Source organism: Myotis lucifugus, unplaced genomic scaffold (genome assembly GCF_000147115.1).
Source record: "Myotis lucifugus unplaced genomic scaffold, Myoluc2.0 scaffold_4, whole genome shotgun sequence".
NCBI lineage: Eukaryota > Metazoa > Chordata > Mammalia > Chiroptera > Vespertilionidae > Myotis > Myotis lucifugus.
In genome coordinates this window covers 14,768,582-14,787,515 of record NW_005871052.1, presented here as the reverse complement: position 1 = coordinate 14,787,515, position 18,934 = coordinate 14,768,582, and the positions used below count along the sequence as shown (strand labels likewise).

At 39.4% G+C, this 18,934-nt stretch overlaps 1 protein-coding gene across 6 annotated transcripts in view; it reads left to right on the top strand.

Moving 5' to 3' along the window:
* Positions 1 to 18,934, top strand: part of EDA (ectodysplasin A) — a 523,165-nt gene that overhangs the window by 36,791 nt on the left and 467,440 nt on the right. The window contains exon 2 of one of the 6 annotated variants that reach the window (XM_014465926.2): positions 9,858 to 10,057. The exons of the other annotated variants lie outside the window; for them this stretch is intronic. Within the exon in view, the coding sequence (XP_014321412.1) occupies positions 9,858 to 9,875 (18 nt within the window). The 3' untranslated portion in view covers positions 9,876 to 10,057. Of the gene's footprint in view, positions 1 to 9,857; positions 10,058 to 18,934 lie in introns of those variants that run through there. 6 annotated transcript variants of the gene reach the window in all.

Sequence of the window (18,934 nt, the reverse complement as noted above, 5' to 3'; positions counted from 1 at the left end):
CACAGATCCGGGTCCCAGACCCCAGACAGCCTTGCCTGCTGCCGCCTGCCTTCAGTATGCAAATTAGCCGCCATCTTGTTGCTTCAGGGTGGGGGTCCCCACTGGGGTGCCTGGCCAGTCTGGGTGAGGGGCTGAGGGCCGTTTTCAGGCTGGCGGGCGACTGAAGCTCCAAACCTCTCCTTTTTTTCTTTTTTTTTTATTCTGGCATTTATTTACCTTCTATGGCTGTCACTGGAGCTGAGAGCCGGCTTTCTCTCTGAGGCTCGGTTGAAAGCAGGTTTCTGGCCTTTGTTTTCTGTATTCGAAACAATGTTGCGACTCCAGCTCTGAGATCCCGGCTAACTGACAGGAGGTTTCTGGGGTTTTGTTTATCTTCTATAAATGTTACAATGTTTCCAACTGAAGCTCAGAGGCCGGCAAGGCAGGCGGGGAACGTTGGAGTCTTCTGTCACTGAAGGAAGCAAGCCTCCCTGTTCGCATCAGCTGCCTGGCTGCCAGCCGCCATCTTGGCTGACAGTTAATTTGCATATCTCCCTGATTAGCCAATGGGAAGGGTAGCAGTCATACGCTAATTACCATGTTTCTCTTTTATTAGTGTAGATTGTAGTGGTTCTTAAGTAAGGGTGCATATTGGTTTTACCTAGGAAACTTACTCCAAATTCACATATTCCTGGCTACACTCAGATTCTTTAGAGTGGGACCATAAACATATATTGTTTGGAAAAAAATGGCTTTTCAGGTGATGCTGATGCTCATTCCATTTGAGAACTAATGCTCTAAAGACAGAAATAAAGGAAGACTATGAAGGAGATAACATTTGGTTCCCTGTGCCTAACCTCAGCTGTTATGGGTTATTAAGTCTTTATCATCTGTAATGCTAAGACTGACTTTGAAGACCAGTGGACTATGAGCTTGAGTGGTAGTGAATGCTTAATGAATACCATCTGGGAAATCAATTTATAAACTCTATCTTTGAGGGAGAGAGGGTTTTTAGTTGACAGTTTCTCACCCAGATGATAGTCCTGTGTGCTTGGAATAGCCAAGGGAGGAGGGTGGTTTCCTATCTCCTGTGGCTTTATGGGGACTTTCCTACTGCTAGCTGCTGAAACCACTTTAAAATAATAGGCTGCTGAGTAATATTCTCTATACATATCCACCTGTCAGTGGGCCTGCACTTTAGAGATGAAGAGCAATTTTTATTGGAGTGATGGTGAACAGCAAGGGTTGAAGCTAAGTAGCCACCATGAAATTGACTTTCAAAATGAGATTACATCTCATTTTGTGTGTGTGGTTGTGAATTGTAATTCTTGTTTCTTCTTGCCATACCTATGGCCTACAAGGGCAAGAAAAGTTTGAACATTACTAAGGTTTTGGATCAATCTACAAGGCTCTGTGTCCAGAAGCATTGCAGACCTGTAACTCACTTTTGCTATGTAGTTTAAATGCTTAGGTTGGGGAAACTCTGAGGGTTTATTATGGAAGGAATGATTTTAACACTTCTCATGGTTAGTCAGACTGAGGGAAAGAAGGAAGAGGAAAAGAGTTCAGAAGTTCTCTCAACTCAACCACCACTACATTGAGTCCATATTATGTACAAGACACATTGCTAGTGGGGATTCTATTTCCTGAAGTTGATTTAGCTAACAAAGATCAACCTACGAGTGCAAACCTACTTTGTTCTTAATGACTTAATGACATTAGACAAACCTTTTTGGGGTAGTTTGTTTTTGCTAGGATTTCTAGCTGACATCTCAAATAAATTAAACTGAAATCATCACCATTCATCCCCATCTCCCACCGCATACACACTGAATTTTACAAAATTTCTAGTTTCATTTTCTCAATCACTCAAGCATAAAACCTTAGAGGCTTTTTATTTTTTACTTCTTTTCTCTTGGTATTCATATTTAGCAATCAATTGTTAAGCTGATTCATACTTTGTTAAGTTGATTTATACTGTTCATGTTGTCTCTTGAATCACTCCCTTTCATTCTAGTTCCACTGCTACCATTTTAGTAGTGTTTGGCTTAGATCAGTGGTTCTCAACCTGTGGGTCGAGACCCCTTTGGGGGTTGAACGACCCTTTCACAGGGGTCGCCTAAGACCATCCTGCATATCAGATATTTACATTACGATTCATAACAGTAGCAACATTACAGTTACGAAGTAGCAACGAAAATAATTTTATGGTTGGGTCACAACATGAGGAACTGTATTTAAAGGGCCAGAAGGTTGAGAACCACTGGCTTAGATGATCTGCAAGGTCCATCACAAACAAGAATATCTGTGATTTGCCCTGACCGGTTTGGCTCAGTGGATGGAGCATCGGCCTGCGGACTGAAGGGTCCCAGGTTCGATTCCAGTCAAGGGCATGTACCTTGGTTTCGGGCACATCCCCGGTGGGGGGTGTGCAGGAGGCGGCTGATCGATGTTTCTCTCTCATCGATGTTTCTAACTCTCTATCCCTCTCCCTTCCTCTCTGTAAAAAATCAATAAAATATATTTTTAAAAAAGAATATCTGTGATTCTACCTCAGTTCCTTATTACCTGACTCCTGCAGTGGTTATCCAATTAAGAGTTGTTTTCTTCTCTACTCCATATGCACACTTCAGCTAGATTATTTTTCTTCAAGTGCCACTTTGTCATGTTACCCTCACATCAGAAATCTTTTATGTCTCCCTACTGCCACTCTTCAAATATCTTACTTAAACTGGAATTCCAAGCCCCTCTGCAATTAGGCTTGAGCTTCTCTCCCATCCTCCTGCTACTCTTCAACTGAATCCTGTTCCACCCACAATGATCCATTCATAAGCCTCTCACCTTCTGGCCTATGTTTACACATTTCCCAAAGCAGAATGCCCTTCCCTCCAACCTGCCTTTTAGATCCCTTCAGGTCCTTCACAACTCAACATAAACCTTACCACTTCAGTGAGTTATTCCTTGCCCTTCCATCTCAACATTCCCCTAAACCAGTGATGGCGAACCTATGACACGCGTGTCAGAGGTGACACACGAACTCATTTTTTGGTTGATTTTTCTTTGTTAAATGGCATTTAAGTATATAAAATAAATATCAAAAATATAAATCTTTGTTTTACTATGGTTGCAAATATCAAAAAATTTCTATATGTATCACGGCACCAGAGTTAAGTTAGGGTTTTTCAAAATGCTGACATGCCGAGCTCAAAAGGTTCGCCATCACTGCCCTAAACCCTTCATTTGGCACTGTTGGGTTATAGGTTATCTTGTTTCTTCATCTAGATGGGAAGGTTTTCGAAGGCAGAGATTGAGTTTTATACTTCTCTGTAGCTCCTACAACTACAATACTAATCTGCACTCATTTTTTCTCCAGTAACTGAACTGAGACTTTATTCTTTTATTCAATTACAGTTTACATTCAATATTATTTTGTATTAGATTCAGGTGTACAGCATAGTGGTTAGACAATCATATACTTTACAAAGTGTTCCCTCCCATATTTTCACCATATATAGTTATTACAATATTATTGACTATATGCCCTATGCTGTACTTTACATCCCTGTGACTGTTTTGTAACTACCATTCTGTACTTCTAATCCCTTCACCTTTTTCACTGAGTCCCCCAATCCACCTTCCCGCTGGCAATCATCAGTCTGGGCTGCACATCTATGAATCCATTTCTGTTTTGTTTGCTTATTTATTTTGTTCTTTAGATTCCACATATAAGTGAATTCATATGGTATTTGTGGTTCTCTGACTGACTTATTTTATTGAGCATAATACTCTCTAGGTCCTCCCATTCTGTCACAAATGGTAAGATGTCATTGTTTTTATGGCCAAGTAATATTTTATTGTTTATATGTATCACCACTTTTTATCCACTTGTCTATTGATGGGCACTTGGGTTGCTTTCATATCTCGTCTATTATAAATAATGCTACAATGAACATAGGGGTTCATATATTCTTTCAAATTAGTGTTTTCAGTTTCTTTGGATATATACCCAGAAATAGAATCACTGGGTATAAGGAAGTTCCATTTTTAACTTTTTGAGGACCCTCATACTGTTTTCCATAGTGCTGCACCAGTCTGCATTCCCACTAGCAGTGTACTAGGGTTCCTTTTTCTTCACATCCTCATCAGCACTTGCTGTTTGTTGATTTATTGATAGTAGCTATCTTGGCAGGTATGAGGTGATACCTCATTGTGGTTTTGATTTGCATTTCTCTGAGGATTAGTGACATTGAGCATCTTTTTATATGCCTATTGGCCATCTGTATGCCCTCTTTTGAGAAATGTCTATTAAGGTCCTCGCCCAGTTTTTAATTGATTTTTTTTTTTAGATTGAGAGGGAGGGAGGGAGAGGGAAAGGTAGAGAGAGAGAAACATTGATGTGAGAGCAAAACATAAACCTGCTGCCTCTTGCACACCTCCTCCTGGGAATTGAGCTCGCCACCTGGGCATGTGCCCTAACCAGGAATTGAACCAGCAACTTTTCAGTGCATGGGATTACACCCAACCAATTGAGCCACACTGGCCAGGGTCATTTTTAAAAATTGGATTATTTTCTTGGTGTCGAGTATAAATATTTCTCTCTTTTCCATGTCCAGCGTGGCTAGAGCGCGGTCCGGTTCCTGAGTAGGGATGGCCGGGGATTGAGAAAATGAAAGAAAGAGACACAGAGATAGAAGGAAAAAGCTGGGGCCGGGTGGGACAGCTGTCCTCTGATGGAGAGACAGTGACCCAGAGCCGATACAGCACATTTATTTTATACAGCAAAATAGTAGGAAGTTTTACTAAAGCCCAAGACAAAGGAGATTATGTGCATTCTTGTGGCTTCTTTGTAATCGTCACTTCTGGGTGGGCCCAGATAATCGTGTTTGTTCCTGGTGCTTGGCTGGATTTAGATAATGAAACCCACCTCCTGGCACCTGAGCTGAAGGTCAGGCTGACAACACACCTGCCTCTGGCAAGGTATGTTTCCAGGGCATGGCTCTGCTGGGCACCACTGGATTCAGATGACAGTCAGCTGAGGGGCCTTTTCCAGGCGCTCTCTACAGTTGAGTTGTATGAGTTCTTTATAAATTTTGGATATTATCTCCATATCAATGTATCCTTGGTGAATATTTTCTCCCATTCAGTAGGTTGTCTTTTCATTTTGTTGATTGTTTCTTTCACTGTGCAAAAACTTTCAGTTTGATGTAGTCCCATTTATTTTATCTTTTGTTTCCCTTGCCTGAGGAAATATATTAAAAAAAATACTGCTAAGAGACATGTCAGAGAGTTTACTGCCTATGTTTTCTTTTAGGAGTTTTAGGGTTTTGAGTCTCATATATAAGTGTTTTATCCATTTTGAGTTTATTCTTGATATGGTATAAGAAGTTATCTAGTTTCATTTTTTGCATGCATCTGTCTAATTTATTGAATGGACTGTCTTAATTCCATTGTATGTTCCTGCCTCCTTTGTCATATATTAATTTACTATATAGGTGTGGGTTTATTTCTGGGCTCCAATCTGTACTATTTTAAATATAAATGTAAATCTTAAGATATTAAAATAATCTCCCTAATACTGAACTCTAAAACACAGTTGTACACATTCATTGATTGGAATTCCATGCTATCTTAAGGATCTGGTGATTATTAATGGGATCTGTCACTAAGGCTTGTTTCATTTTAGAGCCCTGATTAAGGTTAAAGCACCCTCCCAGAAAGCATATTGGACCCTGGAGCCTCCATTCTCAATTTCATTCCCTCCTTCAAATCTTTAGAAGTCTTCTGTATAACAAACATTCATATCTCACTTTGGCCTGCTATATACTTCTTTTAAAAAATATATATTTTATTGATTTTTTTACAGAGAGGAAGGGAGAGGGATAGAGAGTTCGAAACATTGATGCCCACTCCCTACTGGGGATGTGCCCAGAACCCAGGTACATGCTCTTGACCGGAATCAAACCTGGGACCCTTCAGTCCATAGGCCGACGCTTTATCCACTGAGCCAAACCGGTTAGGGCTGCTATGTACTTCTTGATTTCCTCAACCCAGCAAGTCCTTGCTTTTATGATGCTGTTGGAATTATTTTGCCCTATTGGCTAGTGAAGGTACCTCAATTTCTTGGCCTTTAGATCCTAACTGGAGGCTTTGTACCCAAGTTTCCTTTCAAGTCAAAAGCCCTCCCTCTTCACATATCAGAGTTCACTAAACTTCTTGTTTTTAATTTTTTAAAATATATTTTGATTGATTTCAGATAGAAAGGAATAGAGAGAGAGAAATAGAAACATCACTGATAAGAGAGAATCATTGATTGGCTGCCTCCTGCACGCCTCCTGCTGGGGATTGAGCCCACAACCCAGGCATGTTCCCTTGACTGGAATTGAACCCGGGACCCTTCAGTCCTCAGGCCGATGCTCTATCCACTGAGCCAAACCAGCTAGGGCTTGTTTTTCATTTTTAACAATATCTCAATGTGTAAATAGAGGTAAGCACTTAATCTTGTATAACACAAAATATGTCAGTATTCCAAAAAATAAAAGCCTAGGGAAAAGCCAGAGTTGTGGTTATATGTGTGTGCACCTGTTGTGTGTGTGTGTGTGTGTGTGTGTGTGTGTGTGTGTGTGTGTGAATTCTGTCCACCAGGGGATGTTGTTTTGCATAACACAGCTGTGTAAGGTAATATAATTTTGCCTTTTGATATCATCCCAGTAAAAGCAATTTCAGCATTTTTCCATATCTAGCAGGATTCACAAAGCATATGATTTTTGAGTATAGTTATTTCTTAGAGGACTTATTGATAAATGTTTCTCTTTGTCTCAATTGTGTAAAACTTTTATTCTGATTGTTATCTTATATATTCCATATAGTTGCCCTGTCTGTTGAAAAAAATCACAGGAATTGATGAAGGTATTACAGTTCTTCAAGTTACACGACTTTATGTGTACTTCCTTTTTATATTTGAAAATGCTTTATTTCAGCCTGGATATGTGATAGCTTATTTTCATATGTGGTAGAAGGAAAACAAGACTGGAAATTGGGATCCAGGGGTTCTAGTCCCAGGTGAATCTAGTTATAGTTCCCTAGTTAAGTTGGGTCACTTTGGTAGGTCACTTTACCTTTCTGGCTCTCAATCTCCTCATCTGTAAAATGTTGCAAATTGAACTCAGTGATCTATAGGGTCTCTTCTAACACTAGCAATTTTATCCCTGCAGCTAAATAAAAACTTCATCTTTCCCTCCCACCCCAAGGTTTTCTTTATCCTGTTTCCTTGCTTTGAGAATCACTGACCAAATTAATATAGTAGTCCAAATGCTTTAGCTAGTCAATCAAGACCCACATCAATGTTGCTTTGCCAGCATTGTCTACTGTTCATAATAGGAACCCCCATTTATATATAGATTGAATTTCTTACTGCATATGCCTATCTTCATTGTCACTCCTCCTGTTAAAATTCTCTTTTGGTTAAAGGGGAACGGTTTATACACTCTGAAGAGAAGAGAAATGAGAGTATGATTTATTGTTCCATTTAATTATGCATTCATTGGTTGCTTTATGTATGTGCACTGACTGGGGATCAAATTGGCAACCTTGGTGTATCAGGACAATGCTCTAACCAACTGAGCTACCCGGCCAGGTCACTTATTGGTTAAATAGATTTTATTTTTATTTATTGATTGAGTTTAGACAGAGAGAAGGAGGGAGGGGAGTAGGGAGAGAAAGAAAGAGAGAGAAATATCATTTTTAATATATTTTTATTGATTTCAGAAAGAGGAAGGGAGAGAGATAGAAACGTCAATGATGAGAGAGAATCATCCATTGGCTGCCTTCTGCATGTACCCCCAATGGGGATCGAACCCACAACCGGCACATGTGCCCTGACTGGGAATCGAATTGTGACCTTTGGTTCATGGGTCGACGCTCAACCACTGAGCCACACCGGCTGAGTGAGAAATATTGATTTTTTTTGTTCTACTTATTTATGTATTCATTGGTTTATTCTTGTATGTGCTCTGACCGGGGATTAAACCTACAACTTGGGCGTATTTAGATGACGCTCTAACCAATTTCGCTACTTGGCCAGGGCTTGGCTTGAATTAAGAAAAAAGAAATACTCATGGACACAGATAACACTATGGTAATTGCCAGAGGGAAGGGGGGTGGTAGAAGAAGGTAAAAGGGGGGTAAATGGTGATGAAAGGAGACTTGACTTGGGGTGGTAAACACACAATACAATGTAGAGATGATGTATTTTTGAATTGTACACCTGAAACCTATATAATTTTATTAACCATCGTCACCCCAATAAACTCAATAAAAATTTCTTTTGGGCAACAGAATAATCATCATCTTTAAGGACAAGCTTAAATATCACACTTTCCTGTGAAAAAGCCTTTCCCGATCACCTAGCCCTTTTTTTCTCTTTCATCAGAACTCAAATCAGCATTTATGACATGCCTGACACTCTACTTGGCATTTTAGGAGGTAGAAAGATGTAGTAAGTCCCTGAACTTAGAGACAGGCTGAAATTGCAAATGAGCATTTTGTGCAGAGGGAGTAGCATGAGCAAAAACTTGAAGACAGCAGAATGGAAGATGTGTTTGGGTAAAGCCTTAGAGCCCATGGCCCGTACTTATTTGGTCTGTATATTGTGTTACAACAGTTCTTGTGATAGTATGCTATCATATAATGTGAAGTGATGTTTCATTTGTTATTTATTGGCCACCCAGTTTCCAGTTTCCTTTTGGAGTAGTTCTTATTCATTATTAGTTTGGGTGGATGGGAAATTTTGGTGCCTGTATCCAATAAGAGAAGCCAAAGGGATCAGGTCTTTTCTCCCAACAAAACTATAGAGTGGTGGCCACATGATGTAAGGTTAGCCAGCTTACATTATTTCTTTGAACTTGCTTGACTTCTTTCTTACCAGTCTAGATTTCTTTACCCATCAGTTCAATCACCCTGTTGCAATTACCCTCAAGTCTCTTGACTCCTTGTCTCCAGTTCTCCCTGCCTTAACAAAACCTCCAAAACTATAGGTGCTCCATTCTCCTCACTCACTGGAATGCCTACAGATTGAACTCCATTTACACCCACTCTTGTGCTCCTGTCTGTATAGAGGAAGTATGTTCCTTTGGTACAAGATCAGTTCTTTCATCTGGAATTTGGATCCTCTCCCCTGCCACTTCTTCATGGTCCTTTTTCTATCAGTTATGTTTTTTCATATCTTTGACCTCTCAAATGTTTTAATCTTTTTATCATTTAATCATGTTCACATGTCATGTTGGGGAGGTGGGTAGACTATCTTTGACCCAAAATCTTCCTAAAATTATCCCATTTCTCATTTAACCTAATACTAAACCTTCTGAAAGGCATGGAATAAACTTGCTGTGTGCATATTAACAACTGATTATTTATCTTCCTATGGTTAGGTTTCTATGCCCTACTCACCTCTAAATCTGTTCTTCCTAAGGTCCTCCATATTGCAAAATTCAATGGGAATCTTTTGTTGTAATCATATTTCACTTCTATGTCATATTTTATATTGTCCAATTCTTTATTCCCTATTTCATTTGTTATTTTTAAATTTGTAGTAAGCAGAGAAAGCCATTTGACATTATAAATTTTTGAGTGATAAGTTATTTCTATTAATGCTCCTCAGTGAATATTGAATGTAATGTTTATGTTTTGTTTTAAAATTTTGTAATTAAGATATAATTCACAAATCATAAAATTCACCCTTTTTAAAATATATGACTAATTGGTTTTTAGTATATTCATAGAGTTGTGTAACCATTACCACTGTCTAAATCCAGAATATTTTTTTACCCCAAAAAGAAACCCTGTACCATTAGCTGTCATTTCATGAATTCCTCTTCCCCCAGGCCTCAATCAACTACTAACCTTTCTATGGACTTGACACTTCTGAATATCTATATATACAAAAGGCTAATATGCAAAGCGTCCCCTTGGAAGTTCTACTGGGAAACCGGGAATTCGATCACTTGCTATGATGTGCGCTGACCACCAAGGGGCCAGTGTGGAACAAAGGAAAGCCCTGGCCAGCAGCCAGCAGTCAAGGAAGAGAGGCCCCAGCTGGCAGCCAGAAGGCGCCGATCACCCCTGATCGCCAGCCAGGCCAAGGAACCCTACCCGTGCACGATTTTCATGCACTAGGCCTCTAGTTTCATATAAATGGAATCTTATGTGTCTGGCTTCTTTTTCTTAATATTTTCAAGGTTCTATCCTTATTGTAGCATGTATCAGTACCCCACTTCTTTTTTAATGTATTTTTTATTGTTGATAGTATTACACATATCTCCCATTTCCCCCCATTTCCACCCCTTCTCTCAGCCCCTACCCACTCCACCCCCAGGTCATTACTACCCTATTGCCCGTGTCCATAGACTATGCATATAAGTATATGTTATTTGGTTTATCTCTTCTTGTTCCCTCAACCCCAAATTGAGGTATGTCAGTCTGTTCCATGCCTCTATGCTTCAGGTCTTATTTTGTTGGTCAATTCATTTTGTTCACTAGATTATACAAATAAGTAGGATCATGTGATATTTGTCTTTCTCATTTTCGCTTATTTCACTTAGCATAATATTTTCCAAGTCCAGACATGTTGTACCAAAGAGTAAGAGATCCTTCTTTTTTTACAGATGCATAATATTCCATAGTGTAAATATCTCATAGCTTTTTAAAAAATTCTTTATTGTTTAAAATATTACATGATCTCCTTTTTTCCTCCATTGACCTCTCCCCTGCAACCCCCTCTCCAAAGCACAAGCCCTCATCCTACCTACTGTCTATGTCCATTGGTTATGCTTATATGCATGCATACAAGTCCTTAGGTTGATCTCTTACCTCCCCCACCCAACCCTCCCCAGACTGTAGTTTGACAGTCTGTTTGATGCTGCTCTGCCTCTGTATCTATTTTTTCATCAGTTTATAATGTTCTTTATTATCCATAAATGAATGAAATCATGTGGTATTTTCCTTTCATTGACTGGCTTATTTCATTTAGCATTATGCTATCTAGTTCCATCCATGCTGTTGCAAATGGTAATAATTCCTTCTTTTTTTATTAATAAATATTTATTCAGATTATTACAGTTGTTCCTCTTTTTTCCCCCCATAGCTCCCTTCCACCTGGTTCCCACCCCACCCCATGCCCTTACCCACCCACCACACTGTCCTCGTCCATAGGTTTCGATTTTTGTAGTCTCTTCCCTCACCTCCCACACCCCCTTCCCCCTGAGAATTGTCAGTCCACACCCTTTCTATGCCCCTGATTCTATTATATTCACCAGTTTATTCTGTTCATCAGATTTTTTATTCACTTGATTTTTATCTTTTTAAAAAAATATATTTTATTGATTTTTTTTACAGAGAGGAAGGGAGAGGGATAGAGAGTTAGAAACATCAGTGAGAGAGAAACATCGATCAGCCACCTCCTGCACACCCCCACTGGGGATGTGCTCGCAACCAAGGTACATGCCCTTGATCGGAATCAAACCTGGGGCCCTTCAGTCCACAGGCCTACGCTCTATCCACTGAGCCAAACCGGTTAGGGCTCACTTGATTTTTAGATTCACTTGCTGATAGATATGTATTTGTTGTCACTTTGTTGTTCATAATTTTTATCTTTACCCTTTTCTTCTTTTTCCCCTTCTTAAAGAATACCCTTCAGCATTTTATATAATACTGGTTTGGTGGTGATGAACTCCTTTAGCTTTTTCTTATCTGCGAAGCTCTTTATCTGACCTTCAATTCTAAATGATAGCTTTGCTGGGTGGAGTAATCTTGGTTGTAGGTTCTTGCTATTCATCACTTTGAATACTTCTTGCCACCCCCTTCTGGCCTGCATGGTTTCTTTTGAGAAATCAGCTGACAGTCAAATGGGTACTCCCTTGTAGGTAACTGTTTTTCTCTTGCTGCTTTTAAGATTCTCTCTTTGTCTTTTGCTTTTGGCATTTTAATTATGATGTGTCTTGGTGTGGTCCTCTTTGGATTCCTCTTGTTTGGGGTTCTCTGCGCTTCCTGGACTTGTAAGTCTATTTCTTTCACCAGGTAGGGGAAGTTTTCTGTCATTATTTCTTCAAATAGGTTTTCAATATCTTGCTCTCTCTCTTCTTCTGGCACCCCCATATTTCGAATGTTGGTACGCTTGAAGTTGTCCCAGAAGCTCCTTACACTATCTTCATATTTTTGGATTCCTTTTTCTTTTTGCTTTTCTGGTTGGCTGTTTTTTGCTTCTTCATATTTCCAATCTTTGACTTGATTCTTGGGGTCCTCTAGTCTGCTGTTGGATCTCTGTATATTATTCTTTATTTCAGTTAGTGTATGCTTAATTTCTAATTGGTCCTTTTTCATATCCTTGAGGGTCTCACTAAATTTCTCAGAGGTTTCTGGAAGATTCTTGAGTAACCTTATAACCGTGGTTTTCAATTCTATATCCAGTAGTGTGCTTTTCTCCATTTCTTTTGTTTGTGACATGTTTCTTTGTCTCCGCATTTTGGCTGCTTCCCTCGGTTGATGAAGTGGCTTTGTGTGCTAGGTGTCCTATAGGGCCCAGTGGCTCAGCCTCCCCAGTCATCTGAGGTGGATGCTCTTGGTGCACCCCTTTGTGGGCTGTGTGCACAGTCTTGTTGTAGTTAAGTCTTGATTGCTGTTGGTATCACTGGGAGGAATTGACCACCAGGCCAATTGGCTGTGAGGACCAGCTGTGTCTATAATGGGAGAACTTCTGTGCTGGAGACACCCTTATGGAGCAGGACTTGTTTCAGTGGGGTTTTGGTGCTCACTGAGTCTGCCCCTTGAGTGTGTCATTATGGATGTGAAGAGTTGTACTCTGGTATGGTCTCACTCTGACCACTGGGTACACTGGCTCTTGGATCTCCAAGGAGGTGCATAGTCAGCCACTGCCTGAGGCCACCCAGAAGGAGCTACAGAGATATCTGTAGATTCCTCCTCTTTGTTTGGGGTTTGGAAGTGCCCAGATGAGGCCCACCTGTGAAGCAATGCAGGCTGCTGTCTAGGCCTTCTTTTGGAAGCTCTGGGGTTCTTTGACCCAACTGCAGTTTGTTAGGTTTTAGATTGCAAAAGAACAGGCCATTCATATGCAAAAGCCTCTGCTCACAGCTTGGGTGGAGTTGTAAATTGGGTGGGGCGGGGTCTCAGGGAATCATCAGGGTGGAGCAAACCACAATGGCTGCCAGTATGCTCTGCCTTGGAGAGGTCCAGGTATCTCTGTGTCCTGCTGCCCAGTGCAGGAACAATGACCGCTGCAAGCAACTCTGGGAGAAAGCCGCCCTCGCGTTCAGGCCCGATGCCAGACAGTCCAGTTTCTCCCTATATGAGTCTGGGTCCCCAGAGTCTCACCCAGAACTGGAGTTCAGAGCAGTTGGGAGCTTGTCTCTCCCTTCCGATTGAAAAAGACAACAGCATACTCAGTTGCCAGCCCGTTTCCACGTGTGCCTCCGTACCTCCGCACTTCTGCACCTCTGTACCTCCTTTTAGCTTCAATGCGCTTTTCTCTTTCCTTTAATTGTAGAATTTCCACTCAGCCAGCCTTCCCATGGGTCTGGATGATATCCATTTAGTCTTTTAGTTGTAGTTTTAATGTGGTTGTGCGAGGCAGCAAGTACAAGTGTCTATCTATGCCGCCACCTTGATTCCTCCCAGAATTTCTTCTTTTTTTGCAGCAGCATAGAATTCCATTGTGTAGATATACCATAGTTTTCTCATCCACTCATCTGATGATGGGCACTTAGGCTGTTTCCAAATCTTAGCTATTGTAAATTGTGCTGCTATGAACATACAGGTGCATATATCCTTTCTGATTGGTGTTTCTGTTTTTTTGGGATACATTCTTAGAAGTGGTATTACTGGGTCAAATGGCAGTTCCATTTTTAATTTTTCGAGGAAATGTCATACAGTTCTCCACAATGGCTGCACCAGTCTGCATTCTCTCCAGCAGTGCACGAGGGTTCCTTTTTCTTCACATCCTCTCCAGCACTTGTCATTTGTTGATTTGTTGATGATAGCCATTCTGACAGGTGTGAGATGGTACCTAATTATTGTTTTGATTTGCATCTCTCGGATGATTAGTGACTTTGAGCATATGTTTATATGTCTGTTGGCCTTCTGTATGTCCTCTTTCGAAAAGTGTCTATTTAGGTCCTTTGCCCATGTTTTGATTGGATTGTTTATCTTCCTTTTGTTAAGTTGTATGACTTCCTTGTAAATTTTGGAGATTAAAGCCTTATCGGAGATAACATTGGCAAATAAGTTCTCCCATGCAGTTGGCTTTCTTGTGGTTTTGTTGATGATTTCTTTTGCTGTGTATAAGCCTTTTATTTTGATGTAGTCCCATTTGTTTATTTTCTCCTTAATTTCCATTTCCCTAGGATGTGTATCCCTAAAGATATTGCAACGACGTCTGTCTGCTATTTTGCTGCCTATACAGTCTTCTAAGATTTTTATGGTTTCCCATATTATGTTTAAGTCCTTCATCCATTTTGAATTTATTTTTGTGTATGGTGTAAATTGGTGTTCTTGTTGCATTTTTTTGCAAGTATCTATTCAATTTCCCCAACTCCATTTATTTAAAGAGAATGTCTTGTCTCCATTGTATGCTCTTGCCTCCTTTCTCAAATATTAATTGATCATAATGGCTTTGGTCAATCTCTGGGTTCTCTGTTCTGTTCCATTGGTTTATGTGTCTTTTTGCGTGTCACTACCAGGCAGTTTTGAGAACAGTGGTTTTGTAATATAGCTTGATATCTGTATTGTGATCCCTCCAACATTGTTCTTTTTTCTCAATGTTGCTGCAGTTAATCGGGGTCTTTTTTTACTCCAGATGAATTTTTGGAGAGTTTGTTCTAGGTCTTTGAAATATGCTGTTAGTATTTTAATGGGGATTGTGTTGAATTTATAGATTGCTTTTGGTAGTATGAACATTTTGATGATGTTGATTCTACCAATCCATGAACATAGTATATTTTTTCATTTGTTTATGTCTTCCTCTATCTCTTTTTTCTGTGTCTTGTAATTTTCTGAGTACACGTCCTTTACCTCCTTGGTTAAGTTTATTCCTAGGTATCTACCTTTTTTTTGTTGCAATGGTAAATGGGATTTTTTTTTTTAGTTTCTCTCTCTGTGAGTTCATTACTCGTGTGCAAAAAGCCATAGATTTCTGGGTGTTAATTTTTTATCTTGCTACATTGCCGAATTCATTTAGTAAGTCTAGTAGTTTTTTTGATGGAGTCTTTATGGTTTTTGATGTACAATATCATGTCATCTGTGAATAATGACAATTTTACTTCTTCTTTTTCAATTGGATGCCTTTTATTTCTTCTTCTTGTCTGATTGCTATGGCTAGCACTTCCAGTACTATGTTGAACAGGAGTGGCGAAAGGAGGCATCCCTGACTTGTTCCTGTTCTTAGGGGAAAGGGTTTTAGTTTTTTTTTTTTTAAATATATTTTATTGATTTTTTACAGAGAGGAAGGGAGAGAGATAGAGAGTTAGAAACATCGATGAGAGAGAAACATCGATCAGCTGCCTCTTGCACATCTACTGGGGATGTGCCCGCAACCCAGGTACATGCCCTTGACCGGAATCGAACCTGGGACCTTTCAGTCCGCAGGCCGACGCTCTATCCACTGAGCCAAACCGGTTTCGGCAAGGGTTTTAGTTTTTGCCCATTGAGTATGATGTTGGTTGTAGGTTTGTCATATAAGGCTTTTATTATGTTGAGGTGTGATCCCTCTATTCCCACTTTGCTGAGCATTTTTATCAGGAAAGGATGTTGGATTTTGTCAAATGCCTTTTCTGCATCAATTGATATCATTATGTGATTTTTGTTTCTCAATTTGTCCCATAGCTTTTTTATTCATTCATCTACTGATAAGCACTTGGGCTGTTTCCAAGTCTTAGCTATTGTAAATAATTATGCTATGACCATAGGGGTGCATATATTCTTTCTTATTTGTCTATTTGGGTTTTTAGGATATATTCCCAGAAGTGGGATTACTGGGTCAAACAGAAGTTCCATTTCTAATTTTTTGAGGAAACTCCATACTGTTTTTCATAGTGGTTGCATCAATCTGCATTCCCACCAGCAATGAACTAGGGTTCCTTTTCTGCACATCCAGCGCTGTTGGTTGATTTTTTGATGAAAGCCATTCTGAATGGTGTGAGGTCATATCTAATTGTGGTTTTAATTTGCATTTCTCTGATAGTGACTTTGAGCATTTTTTTTCATATGGCTCTTGGCCATTTGTATGACCTCTTTGGAAAAATATGTCTTCAAGGATCCTTCCCATTTTTTAAATTGGATTGCTTTCCTTCTGTTGAGTTGGAGGAGTATTTTATATATTTTGGATATAAACCGCTTATCAGATGTATCATTGGCAAATATGTTCTCCTATACTGTGGATTCACTTTTCATTTTAATGATGGTTTATTTTGTGGTGCATAAGCTTTTTAGTTTGATTAGTCCCATTTATTTATTTTCTTCTTAGTTTCCTTTGCTCTAGGAGATGTATCTGTAAACATATTGCTACGTGAGATGTCTGAGATTTTACTTTATTTATTTATTTATTTATTTATTTATTTTTAAATTGTTTTATTGCTTAAAGTATTGGAAGAGTATTACATATGTCTCCTTTTTTTCCCACCCTTGACAATACCCTGGCCTCCCCTACCCCCCAGTGTCTGATGTCCATTGGTTATGCTTATATGCATGCATACAAGTCCTTCGGTTGATCTCTTACCCTCCCCTCCTGCCCCCCAACCTTCCCCGTCCTTCCCACTGTAGTTTGACAGTCTGATCGAGGCTGCTCTGCCTCTGTATCTATTTTTGTTCATAAGTTTATAATGGTCTTTATTATCCATAAATGAGTGAGATCTCGTGGTATTTTTCATTCATTGACTGGCTGATTTCACTTAGCATAATGCTCTCCAGTTCCATCCATGCTGTTGCAAATGGTAAGAATTCTTTCTTTTTTATAGCAGCATAGTATTCCATCGTGTAGATGTACCACAGCTTTCTAATCCATTCATCTACTGATGGGCATGTAGGCTGTTTCCAGATCTTAGCTATGGTGAATTGTGCTGCTATAAGCATAGGGGTGCATATATCCTTTCTGATTGGTGTTTCTGGTTTCTTGGGATATAGTCCTACAAGTGGGATCACTGGGTCAAATGGGAGTTCCATTTTTAGTTTTTTGAGGAAACTCCATACTGTCTTCCATAGTGGCTGCACCAGTCTGCATTCCCACCAGCAGTGCACGAGTGTTCCTTTTTCTCCACATCCTCTCCAGCACTTGTCGTTTGTTGATTTGTTGATGATAGCCATTCTGACAGGTGTGAGATGGTACCTCATTGTTGTTTTGATTTGCATCTCTCGGATGATTAGTGACTTTGAGCATGTTTTCATATGTCTCTTGGCTTTCTGAATGTCCTCTTTTGAAAAGTGTCTATTTAGGTCCTTTGCCCATTTTTTGATGGGATTGTTTATCTTCCTTTTGTTAAGTTGTTTGAGTTCCCTATAAATGTTGGAGATTAAACCCTTATCGGTGATAACATTGGCAAATATGTTCTCTCATGCAGTGGGCTTTCTTGTTGTTTTGTTGATGGTTTCTTTTGCTGTGCAGAAGCTTTTTATTTTGATGCAGTCCCATTTGTTTATTTTCTCTTTAGTTTCCAATGCCCTAGGAGCTGTATTGGTGAAGAAATTGCTTCGGCATATGTCTGAGATTTTGTTGCCTTTGGATTCTTTTAGTATTTTTATGGTTTCCCGTTGTACATTTAAGTCCTTTATCCATTTTGAGTTTATTTTTGTGTATGGTGTAAGTTGGTGGTCTAGTTTCATTTTTTTGCATGTATCTGTCCAATTTTCCCAACACCATGTATTGAAGAGACTATCTTGACTCCATTGTATGTTCTTGCCTCCTTTGTCAAAAATTAATTGAGCATATTGGTTCAGGTCGATTTCTGGGATCTCTATGCTATTCCATTGATCTATATGTCTGTTCTTGTGCCAGTACCAGGCTGTTTTGAGAACAGTGGCTTTGTAATACAGCTTGATATCTGGTATTGAGATCCCACCTACTTTGTTCTTTCTCACGATTGCAGCAGCCATTCGGGGTCTTTTTTTATTCCAGATGAATTTTTGGAGAGTTCGTTCTAGGTTTGTGAAATATGCCATTGTTATTTTAATGGGAAGTGCATTGAATTTATAGATTGCTTTGGGTAGTATGGACATTTTAATGATGTTGATTCTACCAATCCAAGAACATGGTATGTTCTTCCATCTCTTTATGTCTTCCTCTATCTCATTTTTCAACGTCCTGTTGTTTTCTGAGTAGAGGTCTTTTACCTCCTTAGTTAAGTTTATTCCTACGTAGCTTAATTTTTTTTGGTGCGATGGTAAATGGGATTGTTTTTTTAGTCTCTCTTTCTGAAAGTTCACTATTTTTGTATAGTAATGCCATAGATTTCATGGCGTTAATTTTGTATCCTGCTACATTGCCAAATTCATTTATTAAGTCTAATAGTTTTTTGATGGAATCTTTAAGGTTTTTTATGTATAATATTATGCCATCTGCAAATAAGGACAGTTTTACTTCTTCTTTTCCAATTTGGATGCCTTTTATTTCTTCTTCTTGTCTAATTGCAATGGCTAATACTTCCAGTACTATATTGAACAGGAGTGGTGAGAGTGGGCATCCCTGTGTTGTTCCTGTTCGTAGGGGAAAATGGTGTTAGTTTTTGTCCATTGAGTATGATGTTGGCTGTGGGTTTGTCATATATGGCTTTTATTATGTTGAGATATGATCCTTCTATTCCCACCTTGCTGAGAGTTTTATCAAAATGGGTCTTGGATTTGTCAAATGCTCTTTTTGCATCAATTGAAATGCCTATGGGTTCTTTTCTTTCAATTTTTTTAA